This window comes from Ailuropoda melanoleuca, chromosome 6 (assembly GCF_002007445.2).
Source record: "Ailuropoda melanoleuca isolate Jingjing chromosome 6, ASM200744v2, whole genome shotgun sequence".
Classification (NCBI taxonomy): Eukaryota; Metazoa; Chordata; class Mammalia; order Carnivora; family Ursidae; genus Ailuropoda; species Ailuropoda melanoleuca.
Window position 1 is genome coordinate 15525897 of NC_048223.1, and position 13030 is coordinate 15538926.

General features: G+C 34.8%; 1 protein-coding gene across 1 annotated transcript in view; it reads right to left on the reverse strand.

Annotated features, from left to right (window-relative positions):
• DNAJC13 (DnaJ heat shock protein family (Hsp40) member C13) overlaps positions 1-13030 on the reverse strand; it is a 116637-nt gene that overhangs the window by 62496 nt on the left and 41111 nt on the right. The window contains exons 10-17 of the mRNA XM_034661823.1: positions 12084-12234; positions 9630-9737; positions 8808-8963; positions 7994-8050; positions 5827-5948; positions 3596-3671; positions 3249-3344; positions 2304-2447 (exon numbers count right to left, since the gene is read on the reverse strand). Of these exons, the coding sequence (XP_034517714.1) occupies positions 2304-2447; positions 3249-3344; positions 3596-3671; positions 5827-5948; positions 7994-8050; positions 8808-8963; positions 9630-9737; positions 12084-12234 (910 nt within the window). The remainder of the gene's footprint in view (positions 1-2303; positions 2448-3248; positions 3345-3595; positions 3672-5826; positions 5949-7993; positions 8051-8807; positions 8964-9629; positions 9738-12083; positions 12235-13030) is intronic.

The following is a 13030-nucleotide window of genomic DNA, read 5'->3' on the forward strand; positions in this document are numbered from 1 at the left end:
GGACATGTCTCCTATAAATTTTAATTCTGTGCACTCTCATGAAAACTAAGGTGACTTGAATAAAGCACATAAACAATTCAAAGATTTAGTTTTAATAAAACTTTCCCTGAAACTTCTAATTAAGAAGCACTTTCTTCAATTTCCCCCACCCTCAGGACAAAAAGCTGGGACTCTACATTAGTGAAAATGTAAACGCTCTACACAAAAAGCACAACCAGTTCTCCATAAACGGAGTTCACGGACTCAGAAAATTAGGCTAAAATCCCTAACTAGCTAAACAAATTCCTCAAATAAAAATAAGAAAAAAGTAATTTTATATGTTAGCCAATGGTTATTATTAATTGAACACAGAGCATTAGCTTTCAAATGAATTGACTTAAAAAAATTCTGATTATATAAAATATGCAGTTCCCTTTAAGGCTAGCCAGTTAATCTTGACAATGGTTAGTTTTCAGACTAGCTAAAGCACATGATCAATCCAAATCTGGGTGTTAGTATTTCTACAAATAAAATAGTCACAAAGATTATTCACTGTTTCCTAAAGAAATTAACATTAAAAATAGTACTATGGCAAAAATAATCCGTTTGCTATCTAAACAGTTTCTTGACCAGCAGATCTGTTTGGCATCATCGTTTGCTCAAAGTTTTAGATAACACCCACATAAATGAAATCAACAGAACAATAAAACATTATTGATATTTAAAAATATATTATTTTTCCTCTGAATTGTCTTTGAATAGCATGTGTTAACCACATTTATAGCTAATAGCTTTGTATTCAAACTTATCCTGGATAAATGTTACATATGAAATCAGATACCAAAAACTTACTTCAGTTAGATAATTATATCCAACAGCTTGAACAACTATTATTTTAGAAACACGCTTAACTACCCGAAGTCAAGAGTTCATCATTTTTAAATAAGTGAAAATAATTCATATCCTATCGGTGGATTTTCAATTACTCAAATGTTGTAGGAATATTAACATGACAAGACATGTATACAGTGCTTCTAATATTACCTTGTGGGGTTTTTTTGGTTTTTGTTGTTGTGTTTTGTTTTGTTTTGTTTTTTTGAGAGAGAGAGCACAAGCGAGTGAGCAGGGGGCTGGGGGTAGAAAATCTTAAGCAGGCTCCACGCTCAGCACAGAGCCTGACGCAGGGCTTGATCTCACAACGCTGAGATCATGACTGAGCTAAAATCAAGAGTCAGACACTTAACTGACTAAGCCACCCAGGTGCCCCTATTATTACCTTGCTTTTCCATCAAAGCAACCCTATAGAACAGAGAAGGGAGGTAGTGTTATTCTGATTTTATGGAAGAGGAAAGCAATGCTCTGAAAACCCGTAACTTGTCTTATGGGTTAATAAAGGATAAAATTAGGCTCAGATATAGGTTAAACAGTTCAACATGCAATATTCTCTTCACTATCCTAGTCACTTAGAAAGCATGTCTACTGATTCTTTACACTGCATATATCACTCATACAGATCAGCATGAACTCCTTAGGCTCAAGTTCTACAAAACTGAATTTTGGTCTCAATTTCAGATAGACGCACAAGACTACAATTGTTCTGTGGCACCTGATTCCTATGTTTGATGTTCTGGAAATTCGTAAGAAACCTGTTCAGTAAGATATTTGTATTATTTTCTTTGTATAAAGAAATAGCTACCATAAGTAAAGAGATGGTTTAAGGGAAAGAATGTAAGTGTGGTCAACAAAAATGGTGAGAGCAAGTCAACTTTTATACTTGATTTAACCACTGCGCATTTCATCCTAGAGAGAAGAATATGCATTACTGAATTAGGTTCTATTGATCATACTACATGCTGAAGAATGGGACCTTGATTTGAGGAGCTAATACTGAAAAATTTAAGTACACACAGTAAATTTAATTTAAAAATGTGAATCTTATTTCCAAACACCTGTCTGACTAGTTCTGAATAAAAATGTTAAACAAGAAGAGCACCTTTGTTTTTATAGCTATAAAATAAAATTCAGAGAAGGAAAGAAGCAGATACATATAAATAAATTATCATGGAAACTAAAAGTTATGGAAGAAAAAACTTAAGAGTGGAATTTTATATTAAATTTCATATAAAATGCCTAACTAAAATCCTAACCACTGATTCATAAAACTACGAATTAAGAAAAATTTATATAAAAATAAGAATCAGAATTAGGTAACATTTCTTCATAGGTTCAGTCAGAAAAATCTGACTACCATCTCTGTGAACAGCAACAATGAAAGCAAACCTATGATATACAGAAGAGCTAGAAGTCTGCAAGCAGATTTTTACCTCCTTTTGTGCGATGCCCATTCTATCCCTCCAGTGCATCAACACAAGATCTACTTTTTCTTTGGCAAATTTTTCAACTTCCTTAGCAGCTTTTCCGGCTAGTCTTTGCCACTCTGGAACTTTATTAAATTTTCCATACTGATCCTGTGAAATAATGTTAAAATCCATTATGGTCCTGTTTGCAAATTTATTTTTAAAATCTAAGTAAAGCTGATTCACACTATGTATTTTACATAAAATACATACTGGATATGGGGGCTCAGTGAAGAAACAAAGTGAACATTTCTACAATAAATTATACTTTTGTCCAAGAAATCTTAACTTTTCTGCTTAAGTTTCAAGATGATTCCTACGTGAGGGGTGGCGAGATGTGAATGGGAGATGGGTATAAATAGAAAAATGGAGTGAGGAAAGGAAAAGAACACATACAAGACATTATTACAATGGTGTATATCTTGGAAGATGTTTAAGTAATTTTCTCAGAAATAGCCCAACCTTAATAATAAACATAGCTTTTGTTAAAAAAAAAAAAAAGTCCTAAGTTAATTTTTTCCCTTTTGGGCCCTTTCACCAACATTTATCAATCACACATTATATGCAAAATGTAATATTAGACATTTGAAACTTTAAAAAGCAATCCATTCCTGAATGTGCCAATAAGCTGAGTTAAGGGAAACAAAACATAAAAGACTGCTACTGTTCATAATATTAGATTGTGACAATGGTTTTACAACTCTATAAATACACAAAAATTACTGAACTGTACACTTAAAACAGGTGAATTATATGGGATGTAAATTTTACCTCAATAAAGCTGTTACCAATATTACTACTTTTAGTACTACTATTCAATACAGTGAATTCTTGGTTTCTTTCTAAAATTTTTAGTTTTACGAAGAGTATTCTTTTCAACCTGAAAAGACACTTAGGACAATCATTATTTACCATTGCTATTTTCACATTATCTCTAACATGCATCCGATCAGCATCCTTCTCAGGAACTGGATCTGAGCTGTCCAAGTACGCCAGCAAGCCTGGCGGCTAAAAGCAAAGAAACACAAAACATAAAATCCATTTTCGAAACAACTGTACAAAAGAAAATTTAGCTTTCAAAACCCAACAAATTAATACTATGATTTAAGCTACTGAGGTTAGCACTTATTACATGACAAATTTCTATGATAAGCAACTTTTAAATAAAAAACAATTTTTTTAAATCCTTTATAAACTTATTCAATGAAATTTTATTGGGCTAGAATACATAAATCTTCCTGATCATTCAACTGACTTACCAAAATGCGTTTCAACAAGTTTGTCGCAGTTGCATTATCAGCTGTCCAGAGTCCCACTAAATGTCTACTTAGCTGTCTGAAAAAAGCAGACGTTGAGAAAGGTTTGCTGCTTTATCTCAGCTAGAACAGAAAGGAATTTTTAAGAACAAAATATCATATAAGAAATATGGCTACAGCAAGAAATCATTCTGATGTTAAATATTTAAAGTTAGTATTTTAATGTGGAGAGGTATATGATAGTAATTCAAAATACTGCTAACATTTTAGAATTTTCTCCAAATCAAAATGCTTCTCTGATAAACTCACTAATTTTCACTGGACTTGAACACGAAGTAGTAGGTTTTTACCTCACTTAAAGAGGGAAAACAAATAAAACAATTAGACTTGATGATATTATTGGTTTGTGTAACAAGTCCTGATATAGTGATCATATAGCTTTCTGGCATTCTTAGGAATTCTGAACATGAGTAAAAGTCAATAACTATGTTCTAATATAACCTATTTGGCAAGGTCGGAGATAGAAAATATTTTCAGTTTTGGAGTCTGAACAAAGACTTAAAGCCTTTAAAGCAAATTATTCTATTCATGCCACTTTAGAGGTAAAAGTATATTTTGGTTCAAAGTGAAGAATCTAAGATCCATGCCGAATCTATGACTTGGTCATTTACTAATCTTAACCCTCGCTATATGCTCCTCATGAGCACAGAATATACTTTATTCACTGCTGACCCTTCTGTGCTTCAGTAGGGATTCAAACTGCTGTTTGCTACAAGAATGGGTATGAAACCTGTGAGAGAGATAACCCAAACTACAGACATATGTATTTATACAGGTTACATTACCAGAAGAAAAAGTTTAAAAACCCAAATTGTACTTTCTTCTATCCCCCCAAAAATGAACACTACTAAAACTGTTCATTTCTATGTCTAATTGGAAATTAACTACTACTGAAGTAATTACTCTTATGATTTCCTTCACATGCATCAGGTAGGTATCATTTATCAGGAATTCCAAAAAGGCTTTAAACAGGAATAAATGGGATAACTTTTTATAACGGCAATTTGCAAAAGATAAAGGAATGCAAATGAAAAATGGTAATTTATATTATACATTGACAGCTTTTCAATACTGTGACTGATCACAGTAAGGAATGTAACTGATTATTTAATAAAGAGGAACACAGCAAGCAAACATCTAACATGGGGCTTTAACGAAATAAGGCATTAAATAGTCTCTATTTTAATGAAAGATGGTATCTAGTATCACTTATAAGGCAGTACACCAAGGATATAATCTTTCTTTTAGATCTTTTTGTCCTCTCAGGCAACATAAAAGAGTTCTTTTGTGGCTAACATTTATAAGTTGAGAGACGCAGACAGCCTCTTATAATAGTACAAACAGCAGAAAACTACCAGCAAGGCAGCATACTACGACATCCAATAACTAGATGTAGGTGACAAAAAAAGGAAATTTATGGTATCATAACAAAGTAAACCTAAGTCAGCAATTACTGTTATCATTTAAGAACATGATTAAAAGTATTTATGATATTCTTTTTTTTTTTTTTTAAACTAGTGAGTCATGAGTCATAGTATGCTAAGGATATCTGAAGGGTCACACATAAGGAATCATAAAGAAAGATTAAAAGGGATGGAATTTACATGGCCTGGAATAAATGAAGAGATTTATGTGCTTCCTTATATTTGATTATTATTAAAAAAGACAATTTACCAAAGAGGAAATTGTTTAACTGTAAGAGATTTAGGATACCTAAGCCAGTTAGGTAAGAAAACCTTATTTTAGAAAAGGTTAGATAAGGTTTTCTTTATTCTTAGAGTAGAGTACCTAATTGACCAAAGATACTTAAAAATTGACGTGATGGCCAGAAGGAAATACAAGGAGAAAAGGCCTAGGCATATGGTTCTAGTTTCATAAGCTTCTAGGCACTCTTTTCCATGTTCCAGCGCCCTGACTATGGGTATAGAGCCATAACAGGGAAGTGAGGCGGGAAAACCAAACAGATTTGTCCCTACCCCACCCCCCCCCAAGCTATCCAGGGGCAGGGGCAATGATCATCTGGGCACAATCTTTCTAAAAGGAAAGGAAAAGGAGAACTAGGTGAATCAAAAGAAAATGAAACATTTGCATAATCCAAACAGTCTGTTTTATGTACTATCTGAAATCATTTTATAAGCATCAAGTTAATTTACAGCAAATTAAATTTAACCTACCTATTTGTAAGCATCCTTTGATCTGAGCTTATTGTAAACATCGCAGTATGCAAGTGTCGAGGTAAGGCACCTTCACTTAGGGCAAGCTCCTGCATTTTTGTAGCAATTTCTTTGTCACCTTCCTTTGGAAAAAGGGTAAGATGATCCCTAAAGCAGCACTCCAGAACAAACTATTCTAATTTTATAGAATTAATTTTACATCTCTAGGTAAAATAATTATGTAGTATACAATATAATAAAAATTTGAAATGCAACTTAATTACCCAAAAATAACACAGGTGATAAAAGTAATTTTAAAAACATTATTTGCCTGTGGAATGAGGTTTTAAATGTTTACAGAAAATTTATCTTATGAATTATATTTTGCTTAAATTAATGTTAAAATTAGGTTCATTCTCTGAGTATACATCAGCCAATGAAAGGGAAAGGCGACTCAGGGAAATCAGCGATTCCTACCAAAGGCATCTGCAAACTCGCCTTGCTTTTATTATTATCAATATACTCATTCTCATGGTGAACACATTCCTTTATTTTTTTTTTAAAGAATGATGTAATTAACTGGGGTCGTTTTTTATCGTGTTTACTTTGCTTATATGGATTCACTTTGGCAACAGAGTTAAGACAGATAGGACTACTAATCAAAGGTAATCATACAACTATGAATTAAGTAAGCAATGTGATATTTAAGACAGCCTATTGGAAAGCAAAAATGCTCACAATGTGAGTGAAAAAAAAGTACAAGTATATAGTACAACTGAATATGCAGTATGTATATAAATATTCACATAGTGTGAATATGTACAAATACCATTCTGACAGTAGTATCAATATCAGTTACATACACAGTAGGCAGACCTATATATACATAGTTTGTACGCATATAATTTTGAACACTACACGGTCTGAGAGAAAATTTACTAAAATGTTAATAGTATTATCTCTGGATGATAAAAATATAAATGATTCATTTTATTTGTTCCTTGAATTTTTTCTGTAAACACCAATGTTTCTTCAAAGACCATATACCGCTTTTACAATCAGGAAAAATAATTTAAGATACTTGCCAGGATTTCAGTGTATGTAAAGAAGGTGTTCCTTACACAGACATCAGCTCTAGTCATTAGCTATGAGTCTGACACAGGTGGCTTACATCGAAGCCCAAAGCCCACATTTTGGTTATACCTGGCCCTCCATGAATGGCAATATATTGGTGAATCAGGGTCAGGAATACATTTGGTTTGGTCTCATGGTCCTAACTGTCCTTGGCTGTCAGCTCCGTGAGAGAGATGTTACTTTGGATTAAAAAACCCATTAGCTACAGGAAAAAAATTAGCCTTTAGCTGTACATACACACTAAAAATGCAAAAAAACTTTGAGGTGTAATGCCTATATATAATTTTTAAACACCTACTTAAGAGTATACTAATTCTGTGCATTTCATTTAGCCACATGTTATATGTACGATATATATATATTATGATATATTTAGATCACGGAGTGTTTTGATAAAAGGAGCAAACCCTCTTTTATCCAAATCACTGCAAACAACAAAAAGAATTCAAAGCCATTTGGACTGATGTCTTTGTAAACATCCAGTATGCAAGTTGATATTTATAGCCATGATTTTATTTTCTAAAAATCAAGACAACTAAAGCAACTATCTTAAGAGAAACAATATCCCATGTCTGACCAACGATATCATGATCTGATCTCTGCCATTTAATTACAAATGCATGAGGAACTAATTTTTGTTACCATTCTTATTTAATACCACTTTGCTATGAACTAACTCCCTTAACAGATTTCTATCTAACCTCAGTACCTAAAGATTTTAATACCATCAATACCATCATCCCCCACCCCCAAAAAGAGGAAGAGACGAAGAATGCTAACTTTTAATTCTTTTAAAACAAACAAAATACAATGTAGGAACCGCAAGATTTACTTGCCCTAACCCCACTTACCTCAGAACTTTAAACTCTTAGTTTAATACTAAGGATTGTTTCTGTAGTTTAAAACTAATTTCTGAATAAAGACTCAAAATTCACTTTTCTTACCCAGAAAAACTGCATGTTTCCCATAAAAGGCTGAAAAGTAATTTTGTTAGCTTCAATGAAAATAGCCAATCAACATTCAAGTAGGTTTAAAATCTCAAAATTGTTCTCACCTCTATTATTGCCTTCATAACCAATCCAGCTCCCTTTATAATTGCCATGGAAGGATGCTTTAAAATAGGGAGAAAAGTATTACAGAATAAAAGAATTTTATTGCAACAGACTAGCTACTGCTTTTAAGGAGTATATACAATTTTATAAGCCATAAAATTAGTTAAGGATACATCTCAAAGTCAGATCACAGTTTGGCTAAAAATTTTAGTTATTCCTACAATACAGCTTTAGGGTAATCAAAACATTAAGAAACAGCTGGTACTTATTTGAATAATTATAGTTACTTGATAAATACCAAAAGTAATGATGTAAAATAAAAAAACTGACAGTTACAAATTAACATAAAACAAAAATATTAAGTATCACTGAATGATAAATATCAAGGAGTAATGATGTAAAATAATACAAACTGACATTCATAAACTAATATAAAATAAAAATATAAGTATATAGAAACAGATCACATGTACATAATAAATACTATAGTACTGCATGATCTAATAATGTTTTCAACTATTTATGAACAGCCCTATTATTTGGGAATTTATAAAGAAAAGGGTACTTTGGGCCTATCATAGAAAAAAATGAGTTTTTCACTACTGAGAAAAGATGCGCAACAGGGTCAAAACAGTGGTCAAAAGCCATCAGCACAGCTCTACATGAAACACCAAGAAATCTGTGAAATTAAATATCCTTAATATGGTAATAATATGGCTGTATTTATCAACATTACTAAAGAAGCACACACCCATTATTTTAAAACCAAAATGACCCAAAAAGTGGTTATCTGATAAGAAAGATACAAGCTCTCACCTGAAAGAGCTTAAAGAGGGTTCTTCCATTGGACGCTACCATCTCTAAGAGCATATCAAACTGCTGTCCTTCTGTTGTCTCACTATATGGAGCACAGAGGGCAAAAGTAAGGAAGTCCAAGAGTGAACTAATAACTAGGGCACCAGTCCCATGTTCCTGAAACGAAGTAACATACTGCCTTAGGACAGAGAAATTCAAGTAAAACACAGCAATAATGTGCTTCTCTTATCCTGTATGTCAAAAGTAAACATTTAATTCCGTAACATGAAGCTTACAGTTTGATTACTCTAAGGAGTACTTGCTTTACTAATGCAGTAAATCCACTGCTTACCGTATCTCAAAAGGAAAATAATTAAAATATGGTCCAATTTCAAGAAAATAACCAAGACTCCTCAAACACATATAACTAAGGTTAATATGTGTAGTATCTGTATAAAAAGCAATCTTTGACAACATTTAAAACTCCAACAATTTGTTCCTCCTAGATCTATAGATTGCCCATCTCCAAAACTGTTACCAGTGACTGAGGAGCAAAGATTTGGCTTAATTTTTTTTTTTTTAGAGCAGCTTATTTCATAATGACATTAAAAAAAAAAGAAAAAAATCTAAAGTCTTTGCAACTTATTCCTCCGAGATGGATATAGTTCTAAGACAGAATATTTTACTATTAGTGAGTGAACAAGCTGACCTTACTGTGTATAGTGAATACTGACCAAAGTTGGGACCTGCAATTAAGGAAAAAAACCTGCCAAACTGCACTTCTAGAATACCTTTCAATAATGTATAGTATCTCTCATTAAGACAAATTTAATTGTAACTTACCACATGGGAATTAAATTTTTCCAGTAAGTTTTCCAGAAACTTCTTTGATGAGAGAAGAGAAGCTTTGTTCAGCTGTTCCTGTCTTAAGTCATAGTCATCATGCATGGGCTATTGATTAAAAACAGTGATAATTCATGAGCAGGCCCACATGCTGGCATCACACGAAAGTCATTTATAAAGAGTATTCATTAAATAGTGAAAGAATTAAAAACCACAGCCTTTAAAGTTGAAGGCAGAAAGGAAACTCGTGATAAGACAAGCAGGCGAAGTGATGATTTCCCCCAGGGTCTAATAAGGCTTCATAGATACTGTGCCCAGCAAGTATCTGTAGAGTATTGCACAAGGTACTCTCTCAAAAGTCACAGATCTCCTTCTTAAAAAGCAAATGACACCCATTTCCTCTCCCCCAATTTTATAATTTAAATTTGAAATGATAAAACTTAGCATTTATTTATTTTTTTAAACAGCATTTAAAAGCAGGTACTAAAATGAGCAGCAAATACTTCTTTGTCTCTTCTGACTGGTGGAATAAATGAGAATGGGAAAAAGACTGCAGCATGAGAGTTAGGGGTAAAGATCCAATCCTAACTCTGCTACTGACCATAGCTGACCTCAGGCAAGGTTAAGTTGCTTTAACTCTGAGTTTCACTTTCCTCAGCCGTCCAAGTGAGTACTTAGCTCACAGGACTATTATGAAGATTAAATGAGATAATTCATGTAAGATATATAGGCAAAACCTAATATGTAATGAGAGCTCAATGTGTTTGTTTCACACTATGGTATTTTATGCTCTAGCTACCCCACTCTTTTTTTTTTTTTACGATTTATTTATTTATTGGGGCACCTGTGTGGCTCAGTAGGTTATGGGGCTCCCTTCGGCTCAGGTTCACGATCTCAGGGTCCTGGGATGGAGCCCCATGTCTGGCTCCCTGCTCAGCGGGGAGTCTGCTTCTTCCTCTCCCTCTGCCCCTTCCTGCACTGTGCGCTCGTGCACACGCGCATGCTCGCGCGCACGCTCGCTCTCTCTCTCTCTCTCTCTCTCAAATAGTGTCCGGGAGCATGTGTTGGGGAGGGGCAGAGAGAGGGAGTCTCAATCAGACTCCATGCTCAGCGTGAAGACAGACATGGGCTTGATCTCACAACCCTGAGATCACAATCTGAGCAGAAACCAAGAGTAAGATACTCAACCAACTGTGCCACTCAGGCACCCCATCCCAGAATTCTTTTATTTTTTTTTATTTTTTATTTTTTTAAAGATTTTATTTATTTATTCGACAGAGATAGAGACAGCCAGCGAGAGAGGGAACACAAGCAGGAGAGTGGGAGAGGAAGAAGCAGGCTCATAGCGGAAGAGTCTAGTAACTCTTCCATAACGCCGGGATCACGCCCTGAGCCGAAGGCAGACGCTTAACCACTGTGCCACCCAGGTGCCCCCAGAATTCTTTTAATGGAATTATTAGTAAAAATAGTAAAGTTCACTTTTGAGTATAAATGCAAGGTTTTATACAAGTTAAGTAATTACTTAGGTTTTTTTCTATACCACTAAGCTTGCCTAAAACACTTTAATCCCGTATGCTATATATGACATTGAAGTAAATCACGAATTTCAAAGTTATACTGAACAATTCATTGCTTCTCCTCCTATACAAGCTGTCACCAAGTTAGATCTTTACCCTGAGCTCTCAAATGTGCCTTCTTTAACCCCATCCTACCTCAGCATCTTGTTTCTTACATATTTGGTCTACCTGTCTCTAACTTTACCTCTATTATAGTCTCCACATAACATTTGTGAGCTTTCAGAAGTTCAAACCTAATATTACTGCTCCCCTGATGAAAAACCTTTCAGTTGTTCCTTACTGAAGGACAAATCTAGCTTGTCTATACAAAAGGCTTCTGATGACTGTCTCAACATTTATCTCTAGCTGTAACTCCTAATCCCACGCACCTCCATATATGCTTTATGACCCAGCCATTTCAATTATTTGCTTCTTTCCCAACATGCCTTTGTATATGCTATCCCTTCTCCCAGGAAAGCCTTCTCACAGAGGGAAAATACCTGCCTGTTCTTTAAGATTCAGATCATTTGTAACATCTGAAAGACTGGCCTTGAATCTTTTATCTTCCCCTCACCACAAACCCAAAAAACGAAGTGCTGCTTTTTAGGGATCCCGTGGCCCCTACTACTTTAGATTGCACACATATGCCTACCTTGCTAGACTGCCAGCAATTTCAAGGAAGGAACGAACTTTGTATTTCTAGTAGATAGCACAGTGCCTGGTTTATAGGATATGCTAAACAAACCTTTATTTGAATAAATAAATTGCCAAGAGAGCAATTTAGGAAATATAGAAACATTGAATTTAATTGGTACAATGGAAAATCTGCGTTTGTGGAAATTTAAAACGTCAATCAACTTAAGAAAAACCAGTCTCCTTTTTAAAAACCACTACTTACACACATGAGGGCACAGAGCATATCAACAGCTGCATGGATTACTCCATTGTTGCTCCTCTTGAGTGCCTTTACTACCTTCACTCCTAGACGCTCCCGAAACCTGTGGAACAAAAAAAACCAAGCACATAATAGCAATATCAGAGCATTATTTTATTATTAAAATGTAACATAAGTTGGGGCGCCTGGGTGGCACAGCAACCGGTTAAGCGTCTGCCTTCGGCTCAGAGCATGATCCGGCGTTATGGGATCGAGCCCCACATCAGGCTCCTCCGCTATGAGCCTGCTTCTTCCTCTCCCACTCCCCCTGCTTGTGTTCCCTCTCTCGCTGGCTGTCTCTATCTCTGTCGAATAAATAAATAAAATCTTAAAAAAATAAATAAATAAATAAAATGTAACGTAAGTCCTCTTAAGTTTCTACTGCATTCACCAAGTACATATTTTAAGTTACACCTCTAGAACATATCAGTTCCCATAAGTTTATTCTTTGAGGGGGAAGATTTTTTTAAAAATTAATTAAAACTTGGGGCGCCTGGGTGGCACAGCGGTTAAGCGTCTGCCTTCGGCTCAGGGCGTGATCCTGGCGTTATGGGATCGAGCCCCACATCAGGCTCTTCGCTGTGGGCCTGCTTCTTCCTCTCCCACTCCCCCTGCTTGTGTTCCCTCTCTCACTGGCTGTCTCTATCTCTGTCGAATAAATAAATAAAATCTTTAAAAAAAAAAAAAAAAAAATTAATTAAAACTAAAAGGGATTTTGGGGTGCCCGGTGGTGCAATCAGTCAAGCTTCCAAGTCTTGCTTCACCTCAGATCATGATCTCAGGGTTGTGAGATGGAGCCCCACGTTAGGTTCCGCGCTAAGCACGGAGACTTAAGGCTCTCTTTCCCTCTGCCCCTCTCAAATAAATAAATCTTTTTTTTTTTTTTTAGATTTACTTGACCTCAAATAAAC